This window comes from Monodelphis domestica, chromosome 1 (genome assembly GCF_027887165.1).
Source record: "Monodelphis domestica isolate mMonDom1 chromosome 1, mMonDom1.pri, whole genome shotgun sequence".
In the NCBI taxonomy this organism is placed as follows: Eukaryota; Metazoa; Chordata; class Mammalia; order Didelphimorphia; family Didelphidae; genus Monodelphis; species Monodelphis domestica.
This window is the reverse complement of record NC_077227.1, coordinates 713,324,485-713,346,992: the sequence shown is the minus strand read 5'-3', so window position 1 is coordinate 713,346,992 and position 22,508 is coordinate 713,324,485. Positions and strand designations below refer to the sequence as shown.

The following is a 22,508-nucleotide window of genomic DNA, read 5'->3' as shown; positions in this document are numbered from 1 at the left end:
ATAAGCAAGTACCCATTTTTTTACTTGACCTTACACTCAATAACAGATATTATCTGGCAGAGTATAGTGTCTAAGACCAGATTTGAACTCAGGAAGATGAGTCTTTTCTAACTATAAGCCTGTTGCTCTATCCACTGCCCCGTCACCTAGTTGTCTCTTAGAATTTCTTATACATGTCAAACAAAATCAGGGACAATAGTCATAATAACAGTCGCATTCCCTTTATGTCTGTTTTTAGTGGAAAAATTTGCCATTGCACACTAAGTTAGCTCTTGGGCTAAGGCAGATATTTTTTACTGTGTGGAAGATAAACCTTTTTATATTTTCTCATGTTTTTAATAATGAGAAATAGATTGTATTTTTAATTTTAAAAGATTTTTCTGCATCTGTTGTTAATAATCACTTGATTTTGAGGGTTTTTTTTAATTTTTGTTTACCAACAAAATGTTTTGTTAACCTAATGGCAGTAAGGAAAGAAAATTAATATTTATTAACTATTACTTTTAAAAACAAAAAATAAGTGAATATTTAAAAATTATATATCAAATTATATATCAAAATCTATGAGCTGAAGACGTGTTCAAAAGCAAATTTATAACATATTTTCTTAATGTTTTGCTACAGCTGTAAGAAAAGGTTACTTTTTTTAGCATTCTCTTTACTAATATGAAAAATATTCCAGTTACCCCATAAAATGCATCCTTCCATACTTATGAATAAACTATGCAGCAGTTTTGTTTATTCTTAGAATTTTTCAAGAATTCTGTTGTGAATACATCTGGCTAGATGGTTTTGTTTTCAAGCAATTCTTTGATGATTTGTACCTTCTCCTGAAGTGTATTTAATGTATGTGCTTTCTGTTCTAAAGTTTTGAGAATTTAAATTTTTAAAAATAATTATTTATTCCCTTTACATTCTCTAATTTGTTATGAGAAAGTTTAACAAGAGTATAATATTACCTAATAATATTCTTGATTGCTTGTGTTTCTTGGGGTTTTGTTTTCACTTTAAATTTTGCTCATGTTCTTTTTTCTTTTTGTTGATTAGTTTTGCTAAGAAGGACATTCACTTTATTAGCATTAAAAAAGAGCCAGCTACTGGTTAAATTTGTCAGATCAATTCCTCTTTCACATTCTCTAAAGTATTTCTGCATTCTCTTTTCTTTATAAACTCCCTTAAAAAAACTTTCCTTTAAATTATTTTCTTTCTCCTGAGTTTTTAAGGTGACAGTTTAATCTTTTACCTTTTCCACTTCTTTATTAACTATCATATGTAGTATTAAGAAATTTGTTCTGTAAAAACAGGTTTGTCTCTAATCCTTAGGTTCCAATATGTGGTATAATCATTTTAAATTATTCTACTCTTGTTTTTCTGAGTTCTTTTATAATTCAATCTCTAAAGTCTTTTTAAGCCTCTAATCAATGTCACATTTGTATTAACTGTTCTTTTAAATTTATGCTTTTTTTTATGACTTAATGTACAATCTATTTTTGTTAATGTTCCATGTTGTTCTTAAACAAATTATGTGGTTTTTCCCTCATTTATCAATTAATTTCAACAATACTGAATAGGCAGTTATCTGAGTTCTCTATTACTACTATTACTATTACAATTACTCTCTATTACTATAAAACTATTCTCTATTACAACTATTACTAATATTACTATTATTTTTTATTTGATTGATCACATACTGACAATGGTATATTCAGGTTCTCTATTATATTTTGGTCGATTTCTTCTTGTATCAATATTAATACTCTTGAGTTTAAATGCTGAATTGCTTGGTGCCTAAAATTTGAAAATTGTTACATTTTTTCTTTTCACCATTATTTGTGCTGTTTTTTAGTTTTTTACACACAGATGTGCACACACTGTGTTACATTTCTGTAAACCCCTTTACTGATGGGTTTTGATTCTTGTACTTTTTATTTTGGGGGGAAAGGAGAGGGTGGTGGAATATTCACTATTAATTATATTTCTCTATGTTTTTATACTTCCCTTTTAGTTGAGAAACTACCTTTGGTATTCTCAATTTCTTTCCTTTATTCTCTCTTATTTAAAAATAACTTTCTTATCTGAGTTAAACTAATTTTGGGGCAGTACTTTCATTTTGTCTTATTATGAACATTTAAAAATGACAAATGAGTCAAAACATCTTTTTAATAACAAATATGGTTCTCTTAAAATGTTCTTTATGCTTCTGTGTTAATATGCATTCTCATTCCAAATTCTAATTTTATTAGAGCTGGTAAAGATTATGTAAATTATCCTTATATTTTTATTTATATTAAATCTTATGGGATATGGATAGTGACTTGACTTGTGATTTCATAATTATAGAAATTCTTAGGCGAGGAAACTACTGCCAAAGCAAGTCATCACTATATCTGCAATTTATTGTCTCAGAATTGCCTAGAGCACTGAGATTAAGTGACTTGCCCTGAGTGCCACACACACTGCCAAAAAGTAGGACATGGACCAGAATGTCAGTTTCCTCAAAGCCTCAATCTGCCTTTGTGACCAGCTTTTTATCCAAAATATCATGTCTCTAATTAAATCTTAACTAAATATAACAACATTAAAATGTATTATTTCTATTGGTCATTCATTGGTCAATTTGAATTTTTTCTCCCATCACTTATTATTATTCATTAGTTGTAGTTTTATTTTTTTAAACCCTTACCTTGTATTTCAGAAGCAAAACTAAAGCACTGGTTCCAGGCAGAACTGCAAAAAGGTCTAGGAAACTCAGGTTAAGTAACCTGCCCAAATTCATTAGGAAGTGTCTGAATCCAGATTTGAACTCAGAGCTTCCTATCTCTTGGTCTAGCTCTCTATCCACTGAGCCAACTAGCTGACCCTATAGATTTTTACTGATAAATTCTACCAGTTTTTGTTTTGTCTTTGAAGCAAGTTTCTTCTCTTTGAAGCAATATGATTTTATTGGTAGGACAACATGTCATTTGGAGGCCCTATCTTAATTTCTTAAGATTTTTGTATAAATTGAATCTTCAGTTTTCTTTTGTTGTTTTGGAAAAGTCTGATTTGGGGTTAAATACATTGCTTTAAAAATCTGAATTTTCATGTAATACCCAGTGGAATTGTGCATCAGCTACGGAAAGGGTGAGGGGAGGGAAGGGAGGGAAAGAAGGTGATTCTTGTAACCAAGGAATAATGTTCTAAATTGACTACATAAATAAATTTAAAAAAATAAAAAAATAAAAATCTGAATTTTCAGACTCTGATGTACCACCTTACATCTATCAGATCAGCCAATATGGCAGAAAAGAAATATGGTAAAGGTTGTAGGCAATGTGGGAAAATTGAGACACTAATGAACTGTGGGGGAATTGTAGTGCGCTCCAACCAATTGTGGAGAGCAATATGGAACTATGCCCAAAGGATCTAGCAACACCACTACTAGATCTATATCCCGAAAAGATAAAAAATAAAAGGGGGTAGGAGGAGACTTTTTAGCATGAAAACATTATTAAAGCTTTTTGAAAAAAATTTGATTTCTTATAATGCTAAATTTCCTCTAGTAAGGGTAATTTTTCTATCTGCCTGTTTTGAAAGACAGGATCAATATGTGAACCATGACAAATGAATAACCATTTCAAAATAGATTTCTTTATAATTTTTGAATAAATGTTTTCAGAACCTGAAATTAGGAGAGGAAGAAGCTGGTTACTGGTAGAAAATTAGGAAGTTTATTTAAAGGGGGAGAAAATTAGCTGCAGGGGAAAGAAGAAAAGAGTATAAGAAGTGAAACAGTAACCATGGAATCTAAAAAGCAGATGCCAAAAGCAATTCATTCCAGAAAAAAACAATGGGAATGGGTTATCTTAGAAATGTACACTTCCACAGAACTAGAAATCCATCTTGCCCATCATTAATGACAAGATCTCACCTAACAGATAGTCAAGGAGAGCAACAAACTTTCTCTTAAAAACATTGTACCTTCATTACTAGGTTTGTATGCCAAAGAGATTAAAAACAAAGAAGAAAGATGGGGGAAGAACCCACACATACAAAAAAATATTTAAGACACTCTTTTTTAGGGGACGCAAAGACTTGGAAAGAGGATACCTATCAAGTGGGAAATGGCTGAGTAAATTATATAGTATATGATTGTAACGGAATACTATTGTGCTGTAAGAAATGATAAGCACAAGGAGTTCGAAAAAACCTGGAAAGGCTTATATAAACTGAAAAGGTAAAATAAACAGAATTAGAAAAACATTGTACACAGAAACAGGAATACTTTACAATGAACATCTGTGAATAACAGCTATTCTCAGCAATACAATGATCCAAAACTATCTATCCTAAAGGATTCACAATAAAAAAATGCCATCTAGGAGGCAGCTGGGTGGCTCAGTAGATGGAGAGCCAGGCCCAGAGACAGGAGGTGCTGGGTTCAAATCTGACCTCAGGCACTTCCCAGCTGTGTGACGCTGGGCAAGTCACTTAACCCCCATTGCCTAGCCTTTACCACTCTTCTGCCTTAGAACAAATGCATAGTATTGAGTCTAAGATGGAAGATAAGGGTTTAAAAAAAAGTCATCTACTTCCAAAGAAAAAGAACTGAGTCTGAATCTAGATCAAAGCAAACTTTTTTCATTTTTCATTTTTTTTCTATTTGAGTTTCCTTCCACAAAAGGATTAATATGGAGGAATATTTTATATGACTATACATGTAAAATCTATATGAGATTGTTTATCGCAATAGGGGTGGGAAGTTGGGAGAGGAGAGAATTTTAGACTCAGAATTCTTTAAAAAATGTTGGAAATTGTTTTTACATGTAATTGGGGAAAAAATAATATAAAATTTAATATACTTCCCTCCCCACTCCCTGCCAAAAAGAATACTGTGTCTTATACATAGTAGGCAGTTTATAAATGTTTTTTAAATTGAACTGAAAGTGGCAACTATATTTCTGGAAATCCTATTTGCCTTGAGGTTAGCATTGAGGAAATAAAAAGGGCATTTTATGCAGTGTAAAAAATGTAAAATGTAGATAAATTATATGAGTAAATAGGGTATGTGGCATATCCACTTTCAGGCATAGACCATTTGGATATAAATTCCTTTTCAATTTTAATCCTAAGACTCTACTACGTAAAGAAAGACAGATCTCCACACACCTATAGAGACAATCAAGGCCTCCTGGTCTTTCTAATTGCATAAAGTTATGCCGCAAGTTGAGGTAGGTGATATCTTGACTATAGAAGAGATGCTCAGGAACCTCCTCAAGGCTATAACACGAGAGATCAACTGTACTTATCCGCTGTGACACCACCTGAAAAATAAGCCAAAGAAAGAAAGGTTTACACAACGGCTGAGGACAGAGTACACAAAAAGAGCAGCACTGATTACAAAGATGTGCAAAGACGAGAAGTCACTAGCAGCAATAATAGCTCATTCTTGTTTCTTCCCCATCTCCCTCCCCACCAATCAAGTTAAATGTTGGGGAAAAAGAAGTTTAATTAATCCAAGGAAATGAAGAACTACATCTTCAAATGAGTGGTTATAAATTAAATTACTAGGGGCAGCAAGGTGGCTTCAAGCATGGAGAGCCAGGCCCAGAGACAGGAGATCCTGGGCTCAAATAGGACCTCAGATACTTTCTAGCCGTGTGACCTTGGGCAAGTCACTTAACTCCCCATTGCTTAGCCCTTACTGTTCTTCTGCCTTGGTGCCAATATACCATATTGACCCTCAGATGGAAGATAAGGGCTGTAAGAAAAAAATTTTTAATTATCAAAAGTGAAAGCTATTATTTAAAGTCACAAGGTAAATGTAAAATTATTTAGTTTGTAGGAATACAGAGGCTCCTTTCAATCCACTAAAACACAGGATAGCTACTCACATCAGAAACTACAGGGGTGGGGGTGGGGCGGCAGCTGCATGGTTCAGTGGATTGAAAGCCAGACCTAGAGATGGGAGGTCCTGGGTTCAAATCTGACCTTAGACACTTCGAACCTGGGCAAGTCACTTGACCCCCATTGCCTAGCCCTTACCACTCTTCTGCCTTGGAACCAATACACAGTAATGATTCCAAGACAGAAGGTCAGGGTTTAAAAAATAAATATTAAAAAAAGAAAGAAACTAGCCTCAGAGGGATGATGCTTAAACTTTAGTAATTCAAAGATTAAAGTTTAAATCAAAAATGTAATCTGGATTAAAGAAACAACTTATGAAAAATAGAGAAAATACCATGAAGAAGTCATTTATGCTTTGATTAAATATCTCTGCATTGAATAATTACACGTTTCATTGCTTTTGTAGTACATAGATGAAGGTTAACTGCTCTAATTTTTAAAACAAGTTGTATGCAGAGCTAACAAGGGAATCTAGATAAACTTTTACAGTTGTTGGCCTTTATAGGTTTAAAACAGGAAACATAGTAAGAGATCTGGCAGGTGCTCATAGCAAGCTACCCCACTCCCCTAAAATAAAAATTGGTCTTCACAACTAAATAACTATCTAGAATAGCAATATTACAGGTTAGGATAAGCTCAGAGTTGGACATGGTCATAAAAGGTACAGACCAAAGAGACCTAAGACAGAGGGAAACTGGATCCTTGCCTCAGCTCTAGCAGTGATTAAGCTATATATTCCCAGGCTAGTAATCTTATCTTCATTTCCTCATCTGTCAAAATAAGACAATAGTTACTGCTCCACCTACCCTCAAAGGGATGGTATGAAGATGAAAATAGTTAAGTTCATGAAAATATTTTTTAAAATATAGCTATATACTTTTATGCTCAACTTATAGAAATCAGTGTATGTACATATGTTGAAATTATATTTACAGATCATAGAATATTCTTTCTAGCAATGTATTTGAGGGCAGATTCTCCCTAGAAATCCTTTATCACTCATTATTTATAATTTATGTAGACAGCCTAAGAAGGATGGTTGAGAGCTAGAATACACTCTTTGGGGAATAAATGCAGCCCCCATACTAGGCAGGGAATCTCAGCCCTGCCCTGTACCTTGGAGGCCTGGCGGTGCCACCTCTGGCACTCTGCCAATGACTCGAAGCTGACGTGGTAAGTTGGAGCTTGGGCTCCTGCAGAGCTAAAGGCAAGACTGTGTTGCCGTCGTTTCAGTTCTTCTACCTGAAACAAGATAACAAAGGAATCATCAGGAGAGTCAGGCCCTGGGATGACCAAAGTTAGGCACCAACTAGAGGAAACACGAAACATTCCATATAGTCAAAATGTTAAATAATTTCCTTGAAATAACAGGTAATAATGATTTCATATTATTCAGTTGTAATGCAAACCCAAAATGCGATCACTTTTTGGAAATGGCAAATAATTTCACTGTAAAAATATGTACAAAAAAAAATTATATTGCTATATTGAAAACATTTCCAAAACATAAAATACAAGGTAGTATGGATCAGTCTTTTCCTTACCTAAAATAACCTAAAAGAATGAGGACTAATTCCCATTTGTCATTCTCACCTTTCCCCCAACGAGGGGCAAAATGTGCATCTTTCCAGTCTGGCAGTCTTTCACTGAAGACACAATAAGGCAAGTCCCACAGAGAACAACTAAGCGCTCAGCCCACTTATGAAGCTGGGTCTTTCCCTTGCGGACATTATAGATGCCAGACAGCAGGATTCGGTCTAGATGATCCATATGGCATGGTTTTTCTGAAATAAAGAGTACAACACTGTTTATAAAATAATGTCAGTCTTGTTCTAAGGGGAGAAACTAACAAAGATCAATATTCATTCATTTTATCAATCTTTGTATGTCAACAAATCAAATCAATGAGCATTCACTACATGTGTCAGGCACTGTGCTAAATGTTGGGAATGTAGATATAAGAAAAAAGAAAGCCAGAACCTGCCCTCAAGGAGCTTAGATTCTAATGGGGAAAGATAACCCTATAGAAGAAAGCTGAAAGGGGGTTAAGGGTAAATGAAGAGTGCTGAGATGAAGAAAAAAGTCATTGTCTTATAAGGACTTAAGATTTTCTGTCCTACCTACACTGTAAAAAATAGACTCGAATACAGGACTACAATCCCCATGAGCCTTTGCTCCACTTCCCCAGAATGCCTTGTAACCTCAACTGGGCTGAGATCGAGAAGGTATTTAAGCTGATTCAAAGGCTTTTGAGGGCCACTCTTTCTCTCTTGGTTCTTTTTGGACTTCCATTTTGGAGCAGGCGCATCTCTTGCGTGATGTGAGGTTATTTTGTCTAGGCCTCTGGCCTAGGCACATATTTCTTACTTGTATATTCTTTAATCTTTAACCTTTAATAAACCTCTAAAAAATATAATACTTCTTGCAGAGAGAAACTAATTTCTACCTGCCTCACCTGTCTCAGTCTCCCCGTCTCCCCTAAATTTTAATCTTTACAACACCCATTAATCATCTCTCACATATTCAGCATCTATTCTGTGCCAGGCTCTATGCTAAGTGCTAGAGTTATGAAGAAAGGCAAAAAAAAATTCTGTGCCCTCAAATAACTCACAGTCTAATGAATAAACAACATACAAATGACCACATACAAATAAGGTCTAGACAAGCTAGATGGGGAGTAGTCTCAGAAGGAAGTCACCAAGATCAAGAAGTCAAGGAAAGGCTTCAGAAGATAGGATTTTGATGAGAATTGAAGGAAGTCAAGGGGCAGAGATTAGGAGGAGGGAAAACACAGTCATGAAGGTGAGCCAGTAAAAATGCTCAAAGTTAGGTGATGAATAACTTTATAGGAGGAATAGCAAGGAGATCGGTGTCCCTGAACCACAGAGTAGGAATAGGAGCTAAGGGAGTTGGGGAGAAGGGAAAAGGATATGATCAAATTGTGTTTTAAGAACATTTGATAGTTGAGTGGAGCATGGATTAGAGGGCAGAGAGACTTGAAGCAAAGATACCAAGCAGCAGCTTACTTCCAAGTTCAAGCATTAAGTAAAAAGACAGGACACGGACAACTGAGTAGATCTGGAAGAATAAGAATGAGGAATAGAGTGAGGAACAGAGATGACATTAGTAGGTTGGAAATATGGAAGAATATGGGTGAGAGGATGGGGGTAATCCTAAACAGTAACAGGGAAGTTAGAGAGAAAGGATAATAAGGGGGAAAGATAATGAGCTATCTTAGACACTGACAAATGAAAGTCTCCTTTGGATATCAGTGTCCTTTTCTCAATTCTCATCCTTCTTGCCCTCTCTGTAGCATTTAAGAATAATGACCATCTCCTAGATATTTACTCCTCTCTAGAGTTACCATGACATTGCTACCTCCTAGTTATAGAGCTCTCTGAAAAAGCAAAGGAATCTTTTTTGAATGTTAGGTAAAAAGGAAATCCTAAGTAGTTTTGAGATACTAAGAAGTCCCACCATCAATATTATCACCAACCTGTCATCTAACCTCCCCCTTTCAAAACCTTTCCATTGTAGAATCAATATTATGTATTGGTTCCAAGGTAGAAGAATAGGGATTAAGTGACTTGTCCAGGGTCATCCAGCTAAGAAGTATCTGCATCCAGATTTGAACCCATGACCTCCAGCCTTTAGGACTGGCTCTCAATCCACTGAGCCACCTAACTGCTGCCTGCCTCTCTTCTCCTTCCTAAGTTTATAATTTTTAAAATAATTTAACATTCTATTTGAGAACAAAATAAAATACACAAGGTCTTTCCTTTGTTAAATAAGATACTCCACAACTCAGCAAAAAATTATTATAATCTTTATTTTTAAAATAGAAATATGCAAAACCACTATTTTACCATAGTTATATTCTTTGTTTCTGAATATAATTTAACACTTTAAATTTGTCTGATCATCTATTATGAAGGTATGGTAATCAGTATATAAATCCTTGGATTTCTTTGCTTAAATCTTTGTTCTGCTCCACATTTTATTTCAGAGGAAACTTCTAAATCTGCCATCTCTCAGAAGGGCATAGTCAATTTTGTTTTGGATGACATTTCTTTCTTACTTCACATGCTGTTTTGGTGGTAGTTTTGCAGGACTGCCCAAAAGCAAAGAATGTCTGAAGTCTTTATGTTAAAAAAGTTTAGTAGATTGTGATAAAATTTAGAACTAGATAACTCAGACCTCCATTTCAGAAGTACAATGATCTTAATTAGAACAATTTGTACATTTGGAGAAGGCAAGAAGTTGTTTTGGCTTTTTCAAATGTAATTACTGCACAAATTTAAAGGGACCATCATAATACATGGTGTCCCAAAAGTCTTAGTGCTATTTGATAGTTGTAAGTTATTAAAGATTAAACCTCCACTAAGATTTTGGAGACAATTACTATCAATGCCCAGATCACAGCAAGAGGTTTTATTAATAAAGAAGTTTTCATCATTTACACCTGTGGAGATCAACACCATGTTCAGTCCAATCCCCTACATTTTCTAAATGTAGACAGGTCTGAAAAAAAAATAGATGCTCAGACTGAAAACAAAGGCAATACAAACAACCCTAACAGGTTGTACCATGTTCAAAATATTCTATTTACTGAGGCTAAAAAAAATTCTTCACAACTGATGAAGCAAAATAGACTTTCTAGTTAACTCAAAATTCACATTCATCCTACCACTTTATTCCCTGAGGGTTTGTTTATTAAAAGTTTATATAATGAAAGTACTTTAGGGGTGGGGGAGAATAATCAGAGAACCTTTTAAAATTTATTCTTCTTTCTGTTTTTCTGATGACCTCATAGATAATGTCATATTCACTATTAAAAAGCCATCCCAAGAAAGAGTATTATTCACATTTTGTGAAAAATTTAACAATAATTTTCGTATAACCATTCATGAATACAAGGCAGAGAACAAAGATGTCCTTTCTTCGGACTCCACTGATTAGCTCTCAAAGTGTATTCCTTCTCCCTTTTCCCACAAGCTTTCCTTTAAGTTGGTTATCTGTTCCAACAATCTTGAAGTCTCATTTTACCCACAATGAGTAACATGAGGGAGTAAGAACTGGCTAATGTATGAAGAAAAAGGAAAAAGGTGTCTATAATTTATGTAGATTAGAAGGATCTGGGCCAAACCAGAGTAAAATGCAATTGCCAAATGTTAAAAAAAAATACAATAGAAAGAATGCTAAATGGTGGTTTTAAAGTCCTTATATGGCCATATGGGATGGGTTTCTATTTGAATTTGACCCACCTGCTCTAGTCATTTAGCCCAGTACACAACAGATATAGGCCAGGAGAGAAGCACCATATGAAGGTATCCCGCCATACAAACTATTAACACTTCTCTTCCTGTCTCATTTGAGATAATACAAGACTCTAAATTATAGAAAGTCTTGTACTGATGTGGGTGCTCTGTGTGCTTCCTAAGAGTATCTGGTAGTTGAACTACTTCATTTTTCCAAAAACAAAAGCATAAAAAACTAATCAGTTTTACTCATGGTCCGCAAATGACTGTTCCTAAAGATAAACCACTTGGGTGGAACTCTATGTTCATTTCTGGTCCAACAAAGTACTAAGAGAAAGGAGAAGCCATCATATGCACAGTGATTGTTTTCAGGACAAGGAAAAAGGAAAAAAAGAAAAGGTCTATTTAATTCAACGTAGCCAGAATCTATTAAGTACTATTCATGCAAGAAGGCATCTTGCTAGCAATATACAAGAAAATAAAAGCAATGCCTTTCCTTAAAAAGCTTATAAACAGTTAAGTATTATCTTCCTGTTGGATCATGAGCTCCATAAGCATAGGACTGTCTTTTGCCTCTATTTGCACCCCTAGCATTTAGCACAGTGCCTAGTACATAGCAAGCACTGAATGTTTATTGATTATTTGATAAGTCTGATAAGTAAATATAAGATCTTTAAGGGAAGAAACTGCACTAACAACTAGGAAAAATCAGAAGAGGCTTCAAAGCAGGAAATAAGCCTTGAAAGAAACTAAAAATATAAAAAGCAGGAATGAGGAAGAAGGGCATTCTGGGTGAAGACAAGGAAATAACACATTGTAAGAAGGGATGGGAAGCAGAAGAGGAGATAGTAAGTTCAAGGGAAGAGCAAATAGCCTAGTTTCATTGGAATGAGTACATAAAGGGGAACAATGTGATATAAATCTAGAGAAATGGGCAGAAACTATACTGTAGAGAGTTTTAGATGCCAAGGTGAGGAATTTGTATTTAATCTAGAGGAAACGGGTTTTCAATGAAGATGCTGAAGCAATTAAGTTGTTTAACAACACAGCAATGACCCTTGGTTTTGAAAAGGTTATGACAGATGTAGTCAACTGTTGTAATGGTTGAAATTTTAGGCTTCTGGGAGAGGTTATGAGCACTGTAATGGTTAAAATTATTTCTGATTTGTCATTGACTAGCACATGCCCGTGTAGTGTGGGTGTGCACAATTTTTTGGGTGCTAGACCAAGATGGAGACTTTTAAAATTCACACTGTCCAGCAATGAAAAACAAGAGACTTTCACCTGTCATATTTACAGGCCTAAGCAGAAACATCAAAAGTTGGGAGAAGAGAGGGGCAACAAGTGAAGAATTAACTGCCTCCAGCAGAAAGGTAAAGAGCAAATATCTCCAAAATAGAGTATGAAGGAAAAGGAAGGAATACAAACAGCAGTCATTGGAGTTTAGGGCTTAGTCTTCAGGCTACAATGACTAGAACCATCCACAATGTTCCTATAAAAATATTCATACTCTGACTTAAAGAGATTCCAGAGCTAGGTATACAACACAAAGGAAGTTAAATGGGACCCTGGAATCAGAAGACTAGGGTTCAGATTCCTGCCTCTAATGCTTACCATGTGAATTACCCTGAACAAGTCATTTAACCTCTCTGGACCTCATAGGTGTGAGATTTAAAATGGTTGAGGTCTTAAACTGTAGTGATTAAAATAGTGGAAGATATAAATTGTGATAGATATAAGAGAGGGTGAGTAAATTTGACCGCAGAAAATATGTTTCACTACAGTGTCTTGGTTTTTAAATCAAATATAAGGTGGTCGCCAGGGAAATATTCCCAATTATTCAAATACCCAAGTCAACTGGGTTTTATAGAGATTTTTAATTAATAATATAATGAGGAATTAGAGAAAGAGAGAAAGAGTAGGAAAGGAATAATTATGAAGGGCCTCAAGCCAATATGGCCTAGACCTGAGTCTTAAGAGAAAGAATCAGTCAGTTAGTCTTTTAACACTCACCACAAGGTCTGACTAAACAAGGATTCTAGTAACACCAGGCCAGCTCCATCTCAGCTGACTTCACCAGAGAGCCTTCCAGCCAGAGACTGTTCCAAAGGGCCTCTCTCCAGAGCCTCCAGAGGGACAGAGTCCCCTTAGAGGAGCTCCAGGGAGACCTCCTTAGAGATTGTCCTCCAAGAGCTTCCCTTCTCCAGAGCCTCTCTCAAGAGATTCTTCCCAAGCGATCCTCATCAGAGATCCTCCAAAAGGATTTCTCCAAAAGGATATCCAAGAGATTCTGCTTTTTCTTATATAGGGGTTTTTCTCCCATGTCACCTCCCCTAAGTCCCTACATCTACCAATCACTGTAGACACTTTCCAAAGGACTGCCCATCTGAATTCCTGCTAAGTCGACAAATCTCCTCAGTAAGTCTGAACCTGTGAAAACATAGCTGAGTCAACTAATCTCATTAAGACAAAACTTGCCCGACCCTTTTAGGTACCTAGCATCTCATTGTATCAATTCTAAAAACAGGCCTGGCTCAAAGAACTCCTTGCCCCACCATAAGCATGGATCCAAGTACTTTCTTTGTTTAGCAAGGAGTTTCCTGCCCTAAAGCAGTCTTAAGTACGGGTGGAATAGAGGTCCTCCCATTTCTGATCCTTGCGAGTTCTCACATCAAAATGGGGAATGTTTCTCAGTAGGGAATTTGTTCAAGAATTCCCCGATGGGAAAATTTTTAACATTCACAAGTCTGAGAGATTTCAAGATTTACATAGGGTTGCACAGATGGACTCTTTTAGTCTCTACCTGTTCTAGTTCTGTAAAGGACAATGACCCTATATTACACCAAAATAACTATAGGACCACTTTAAAAAATTACAAACTAGAAAATCAAACATGTCCATTCCCATATACAAAGATGAGGACAGGAGTATGGTACAAAAAACTATGAAATGACTGTAGACAACTTGTTCTTTTAAAAAATACATTAAATATAACATGGTGGAAATCTCCTCCTCTCTGGTCTGCTGTGTATTTTAAAAATATTTTTGCACTTTTCCCTTTTCTCTCATCACTACGATTCTATCTTTTCCCCCCAAACAAAAGTATTAATTCAATAAAACAAATCTGGGCTTCAATGGATCTGCCTGGAAATACATGTTTCATTTTGCCCCTACAATTCATCACTTCTCCACAAAGACACAGAGTAGTAATCTCCATCATCAATCACCAAGTCACCTCAGTGAACACAATTAAGGCTTTCAAAGCTGGCATCCTTTATGATGTCACAGTCTTTCTATAATCTCTTTCTTGTATCTGTTCACTTTACATCAGTTCACACAAGTCTCCAAAGTTATCACTTCCTACAGCATAAAATTTCCATTATATTGATAAAGCTAAAATTTGCTTAGCAAATTCCCAAATGTTCCACTTTGTTTCCAATACTTTGCTATAAATATTCCCAATTTAGTGACTTTGAGGATATGGATCCAAATTGCTTTCAGAATGGGTAAACATTTCAAAGTTCCATCAACAGTGCATTAGAAAACAGTATCACCTTCTGGAGTAGGAATAAACTAGAAACAAAATAGAAGTCCACTAGTTAAGGAATAGACAAAAAAGTTGTGTCTCCCAGAGGTATCAAAAACAATGGGGGCAGAGTCAAGATGGCTGCTTATAAACAACAGAAGCCAAATCCTCTGTAACTATCCTCCTACCTTAATCAAAACAAGGCCCTTCAAAAAAGACAGAAATCCAAACCCAACAATGAGATGGAATCACTCTCTTTTTCAATTCAACTTGAAAGGTACACAGAGAAAGCTGAATTCTTGGGTAGAAGGGAAAGAAAGAAGGCCCCAACACCCTTCTCCCACCTACTGCATGAAGGCTATAACCACACTGGAGGCCCTGGTTCCACCACATGAAGATCAGGGATCTAAATCATAGCTGGCAGAGAGGAATAGAGGGGAGAGCCAGTTGATTACTTACCTTCAGCCTCCACACCTTCACCTTTAGCCTCTGACAGCAGATGGAGAAGATTTGGCATCAGGGCAGATTAGCTAAAGCAGGTCACCTTAAACGATTTAATCCAGTAGCAGAGCAAAGCAGCAGCCCCTTAAGGGCAGAAAAGCTCCAACTCATAGAGCCAACAAACAACCAGAGGAGCAAATGTACAGCCCAAAAGGAGGGGATAAAAGGAAAAATATGAGTAAACAATAGAAGAAAAAAAAGAAATTACAACTGAAAGCTTATATTTGAATAAAGAACAGATGGAACAGAAGAAGACCAAAGAACACGAAGCAAAACCTAAAAACTTCAGCAAATTGGACCCAGACTTTGGAAGAGATTAAAAAAATAATTTTTTAAAATACCAGTAAGACAGGTTTCAAGAAAACTGGGGAAAAGAACTTGAAAAGCAAAATAGGTCATCTGGAAACATGCACATGAACTAAAAGAAAATAGTTCCCTAAAAGCCAGAATTGACCAGCTTAAAAATGAGGCAAAAAAATAAAAGATGAAAAGAATGACTTACAAAGAAAAATAGATCAAAAGAAAAAGGAAGATTAAAAAGTCATGGATGAAATTCAGTCTTTAAAAATTAGAAGTGAACAATTAGAAGCTAATGGGGCATCAAGAATCTATAAAACAAAATCAAAAGAATGAAAAAATAGAAGAAAATCTGGAACACCTTATCGAAAAAAACCAAATCACCTGGAAAATAGATAGGGAGAGACAATTTAAGAATTATTGAGCTACCAAAAGGCCATGACCAAAAAAAAAAAAAAAGCTTGGTGTGAAGATTGGATTTGGCTATCTCCTGATTGTAACAATGAAGGTACTTAATTCTTCCTTTATTAGGAAGATTGAATTGTAATCCCCTATTGTTAGATTTTAATCCCCAAAGTGTTAACTCAGTATTTAAAGTAGATATACACATTTTAACTACAAAAAGGTGTTAACTAACTACAAAAAGTGTGAACACCCATTTCATACATTAAGTGGGTAGTCCAGGAGAGGAGCATCTGCTGTGATTAGTAGACCTAAAAATTTAGGGGAGGTGACACAAGAGAAAAAGGTCTTTAAATAGAAGAAACAGAGGCACACAGAAATGGATCAAGAGTCATTCAGTCACTTGGAATTGGACTGGATAGATCAGTCACTTGGGCTTGGAGCGAAGATCAGTCACTTAGAGTTGGGAGTGAGGAGAGACTAGAAGACAGACACTCAGACTTGGAGTGAAGACACTTGGCTGAGGAACTGAACCCCAGGAGGAGCTCATGCAGGAGATCTCAGACTGCTTTCCTTTTAGATGGTCACTGTGGTGAGTGTAAAGGATGACTTAGTTTCCTTACCTTTCTGGAGGTGTGAACCTCCGAAAAAGGCCCATCGTCTTAAGATTCTTTTTCCCTGATTAGGACCTTAGAATTTCTACCTGGCTCAGAGAAAGCTGGAGTTTTCTCTCTCTCATTCCTTAATATCTTCCCTCTATTGTAAAAAAAAAACTACCATAAATTCCATTTTACTTTAGTAATTTATTTTGGGATTTAGAAATTAAATCCCTGGTGACTACCAATTTAAACCAACCAAATTAATACACTCAAGTCCAACCACAAATGAATTTAACATTAGACATCATACTACAGGAAATTATCCAAGAAAACTGCCCTGATATCCTTGAACAAGAGAGTAAAAATTAAGATTAAAAGAACCCACAGATCACCTCCTGCATTAAATCCCCAAATGACAACTGCCAGGAACATTATAGCCAAGTTCAAGAGCTCCCAGACCAAGGAGAAAATACTATAAGCAGCTAGAAAGAAACAGTTCAGATATTATGGAGGCCCAGGCAGGATTATACAAAACATGGCAATCTCCACATTGAAAGACCAGAAAGATAGGAATATGATGATATTCTGGAAGGCAAGGAAACTGGGTTTACAACCAAGAATTAACTACTCAGAAAAAATGACTATGGTCTTTCAGGGGAGCATTCCTGAAGGAAATACCAGATTTGAGGACCAAATACAAAATCCAAGACCAGCATGAAAAAGTAAATAAGAAAGAGGAAAAATTTAAGGGTTTCAATAAGGTCAAATGACTTATACTCCTATATGGAAAGATACCTGTAACTCATAAAAATTGTTACCATTATCATAGTAGTTAAAATGGAGCAAATTATATCACATAAAGAAGTGGTGGGGATGGGGGAGAGACCAATATGATGGAAAGGAGGAAGACAGTGATGACAGGTAATACTTAAACCATATTCTCATGGGAATTGACTCAGAGAAAGGAGAACAGCCAGACTCACTGGAGTATAGAATTGTAACTTACCCTATAGAAAAGTTGAAGGGGAATATGAATAGGGGTGGTGAGGAAGGGAATAATACAAAGAAGAGAGAGGCTTGGGGCAGGGGGGAGGTGGAGACCAAGAGGTTCTATAAGAGGAAAATAAGAAGGGGCTGGTTAAAGGGAGTAATATAAGGAAGGGGAAAGGAGGGAAACTGACTAAAAGTCAAACACTGGAGGGAAGGGAAAAAAATAGGAGTAAGGTCAGGACTAAAGAAGGAAATCAAAATGCGGGGAATACACAGATGATAATCATAATTGTGAATGTAAATGGGATGAACTCACCCATAAAACACAAGCAGATAACTGGATTAAACACCAGAATCCTAGCATATGTTGTTGACAGAAAACACACATAAGGCACAAATAGACACACACAGGGTATAAAGGTAAGAGGCTAGAGCGGAATATATTAGGCCGCAACTAAGATAAAGAAGTCAGGAGTCACAATCATGATCTGACAAAGCTAAAGTAAAAATAGATTTGATTAAAAGAGAAAATGAAGGAAACAACAACTTGATAAAAGGTAATATAAATGATGAAGAGAGATCTACTCAATATATATGCACCTACTAATACAACTTCCAGATTTTTAAAGGAGAAATTAAAGGAGCTTAAGGAGGAAATAGATAGTAAAACCATACTAGTGGGGAATCTCAACCTTCCCCTATCAGAACTAGACAAATTGAACCAAAAAAATAAAGAAGTAGGGGAAGTGAATGAAATGTTAGAAAATGTTAGAAAAAATAGAGCTAATAGATGTCTGGAGATAATTCAATAGGGACAAAAATACCTTCTTTTCTGCAGCACATGGTACATATACAATGATTCACCATGTACTAGGGCATAAAGACAAACAAATGCTGAAAAGTGGAAATAATGAATACAACTTTCTCAGATTATAATGTGCTAAAAATCATAATTAATAAGGGCTCACAGAATGGCACATTTAAAATCAATTGGAAATTAAATATTCTAATTCTTCAAAACTGGTGGGTTAAAGGAAGAATCAAAGAAACAATTATTGATTTCAATGAAAAGAATGACAATGAAGAGACAACATATCAAAGCCTATGGGATTCAGCCAAAACAGCACTTGGGAAAATTTATATCCCTAGGTGCCTATATCAACCCCCCCAAAAAGAGAGAGAGAGAGAGAGAGAGAGAGAGAAAGAGGAGATCAATGAATTGGGCATGCAACTAAAAATAAAAGGATAAATTAATAAAATTGAAAGCAGAAGAATTATTGAACAAACAAATTAGACTAGGAGCTGGCATTTTGAAAAAACAAATAAAATCGATAAAGTATTGGTTAACCTAATTTAAAAAAGAAAGAAGGGAATCAAATTAATAATCATGAATGAAAAGGGTGATTTTATCTCTAATGAAAAGGAAATTAAGGCAATTATTAAGAGCTATTTTGCCAGTTTTATGACAATAAATATAACAATCTAGGTGAAATAGATGGATGTTTACAAAAACATAAATTGCCTAGATTAACCAAAGATGAAATAGAATACTTAAATAATCCCATATCAGAAAAAGAAATTGAACAAGCCATCAAGGAACTCCTTAAGAAAAAAACCCTAGGGCCAGATGGATTCAGAAGTGAATTCTATCAAACATATAAAGAACAATTAATCTCAATACTCTTACAAACTATTTGACAAAATAAGCAAAGGAGTCTTAACTAAATTGTTTTTATGACACAAACATGGTACTGATTCCCAGGTCAGGAAGACCAAAAAATAGAGAAAAAAACCATAGACCAATCTCCTTAATGAAAATAGATGCAAAAATCTTAAATAAAATGCTAGCAAAAAGATTACAGCAAATTATCACAAGGATTATTCACTATGACCATTTGGGAATGCAAGGCTAGTTCAATATTATGAAAATCATCCACATAATTGACCATATCAACAACCAAACTAATAGAAATCACATGATTATCTCAATAGATGCAGAAAAAGTCTTTGACAGACTATAACACCCATTCCTATTGAAAACATCAGAAAGTATCGGAATAAAAGAGCCTTTCCTAAAAATAATAAGCAGAATTTATTTAAAACAATCAACAGGCATCATCTGGAATGGGGACAATTAAGAAACCTTCCCAATAAGATCAGGAGTGAAGCAAGGATGCCCATTATCACTACTACTATTTAGTATTGTACTAAAAATGCTAGCAGTAGCAATTAGGAAAGAAAAAGAAATTGAAGGGATCAAAATAGGCAATTAGCAAACTAAACTATCACTCTTTTCAAATGATATGATGGCATACTTAGAGAATCTGAGAAAATTAACTAAAAAGCTAGTAGAAATAATAACTAGCAAAGTTGTGGAGTACAAAATAAACCCACAAAAGTCATCAGTATATTTCCAACAAAACTAAGCAGCAAGAGTTAAAAAGAGAAACCATTTAAAATCACTATAAACAATATAAAATATTTGGGAATCTATTTGCCAAGACAAATTCAGTAACTGTATGAACACAACTACAAAACACTTTTCACACAAATAAAACTAGATCTAAAGAATTGGAAAAACATTAATTGCTCATGGGTAGGAGCAGTTAAAATAAAAATAACAATGCTACCTAAAATAATTTACTTAGTGCCATACCCATCAAACTACCAAAAAAAATTTTTATAGAATTATAAAAAATTATAACAAAGTTCATCTGGAAGAGCAAAAGATCAAGAATATAAAGGGAGCTAATGGAAAAAAATGTGAAGGATGGGGGCCTAGCAGTACCAGATCTTAAACTGTAAGCAGTGATCATCAAAACAATCTGGTACTGGCTAAGAAATAGAATGGTGGATCGATGTAGATTAGATACACAATATACAGGGGTAAATGACTATAGCAACATAGTGTTTGATAAACCCAAACACCCTAGCTTTGGGGATAAGAATTCACTATTTGACAAAAAGTGCTGGGAAAGCAATATGACAGAAACTAGGTATATATCAAAATCTCACATGTTATAATAGTGATGGAGAATCCTTTAGACATTTTGTGCCGTGCCCCACCCCCACTGTGTGCTGTGCTCCACCCTCCCGCCCCCACACCCCAACTGCATATGGTGCCCCACCCCACCCCACTACCTTCTCCCAGACAGGGGAGGGAGAAAGAGAAGTAAGAAGCCTGAGCGCCCTGCTCTGGGGACGGAGTAAGTGTTTCCATTGGACTGCCAGGTGGAGGGGCAGGAAGGCACAGTGGAGATGGGGAATGGAGCAGCTCTAGTAGGCAATGGCTCATGTGCCCACAGAGAGGTCTCTGTATGTCATCTTTGGCACATGTGCCATAGGTTTGCCATCATGTGTTTCTGAACCTATGGTACTCATGCCAGAGGGGGCTGCTCCCCGCCCTCTCCACAAGTGCCTGATGACATTGCTGACATGACCCGCCCCTCTGCCCAGCAAGCAGCCTAATGGTGATGCTTCCTCCCTCCCCTATCTGGGGTAAGAAGGTGGCTTCTTACCCAGCGTGAGGGTTGCAGTTTAGATACTCGGGCTCTAAAAGGTTCGCCATCACTGCCCTATACCAAGATACGGTCAAATGGGTCTGTGACTTATACATAAAGGGTGATACATAATACATAAGTAAATCAGGGGGACATAGAATAGTTTACTTGGCCCATCTATGGAAAAGGGAAAAACTTATGACCAGATATTAGATGGCATTACGCGTTGTAAAAATGAATAATTTTTATTATATTAAATTAACATGGTTTTGTACAAATAAAACAAATGTAACCAATATTAGAAGGGAAACAACAAACTGGGGGAAATTTTTACAGCAGATTTCTCTGAAAAAGGTCTTATTTTTCAAATTTATAGAGAACTGGGTCAAATTTATAAGAATTTATAATTTATAAGTCATCCCCCATCTTACAAATGGTCAAATGATATGAACAAGTAGTTTTCAAATGAAGAAATCAAAGCTATCAATAATCATATAAAAATATTCTAAATCACTCTTGATTAGAGAAATGCAAAAAAACTCAGGTACCACCTCACATCTACCATATTGTTCAACATGACAGTAAAAATAAAAAATAAAAAAGGCAATAAATGTTGAGAGGGGTGTGGTAAAATTGGGACACTAAAACACCATAGATGGAGTTGTGAATTGATCCACCCATTGATGGAGTTGTGAAATGATCCACCCATTCTGGAGGGTAATTTGGAACTATGCCCAAAGGGCTATAAATTTGTGCATACCCTTTGATCCCATAATACCACTACTGAGTCATCAAAGGGGCGGGGGGGGGGGGGGTGGTCCTTACACAAAAAATTTATAGCTGCTCTTTTTGTTGTAGCAAAGAATTAGAAATTGAAGGGATGCCCCATCATTGAAGAATGGCTGAATAAACTGTGGTATATGATGGTGATGGAATACTATTATGCTATAAGGAATGATGAACAGGATGATTTCAGAAAGAGATGGAAAGACCTCCATGAACTGATGCAGAGTGAAATAAGCAGATCCAGGAAAGTGTTGTAAACAGTAATGTAAGAAGATCAACTGTGAAAGGCTTAGTCACTCCCAGCAATACAATGAACTCAGACAATTCTGAAGGACTTGTGACAAAGAATGCTATCCATCACCAGAGAAAGAAAAGAGTCATATGTAAAACAAAGTATACTATTTTTCACACTGGGCGATTTACATTTTTGTTTAGGGGTTTTGGTTTTATGTGAGTATTCTCTTAAAACAATAACCAATAAATATGGAAGTATGTTTTGGGTGATAACACCTGTATAACCCAGATCAAATTGCTTACCAACTCAGAGAAGGGGGAGGGAAGGGACGGAGGGAGACAATTTGAATCTTATAATTTAGAAAATGTATGTTGAAATTGTTCTTGCACGTAATTGGGAAAATAAAATATCTTTAAAAAACAAATCCACAAACTCTTTTCTCAAGCCAATGGGCAAGAACATGCCTATTCTTTTCCAGGTATGCTTATCATTGTGCTGGTTGGGAACTTGCATCTCAGGTGAGGA

At 35.7% G+C, this 22,508-nt stretch overlaps 1 protein-coding gene across 4 annotated transcripts in view; it reads right to left on the bottom strand.

Annotated features, from left to right (window-relative positions):
* The window catches only part of PHLPP2 (PH domain and leucine rich repeat protein phosphatase 2), a 113,717-nt gene that overhangs the window by 50,401 nt on the left and 40,808 nt on the right, over window positions 1–22,508 (bottom strand). For all 4 annotated transcript variants that reach the window (XR_008917827.1, XM_056824361.1, XM_056824363.1 and 1 more), the window contains 3 exons: window positions 7,483–7,673; window positions 7,006–7,131; window positions 5,152–5,306 (listed from right to left, as the gene is read on the bottom strand). Coding sequence is in view for 3 of the 4 variants with exons in the window: in XM_056824361.1 (XP_056680339.1) it covers window positions 5,152–5,306; window positions 7,006–7,131; window positions 7,483–7,673 (472 nt within the window). In the remaining variant the exon portion in view is untranslated. The remainder of the gene's footprint in view (window positions 1–5,151; window positions 5,307–7,005; window positions 7,132–7,482; window positions 7,674–22,508) is intronic.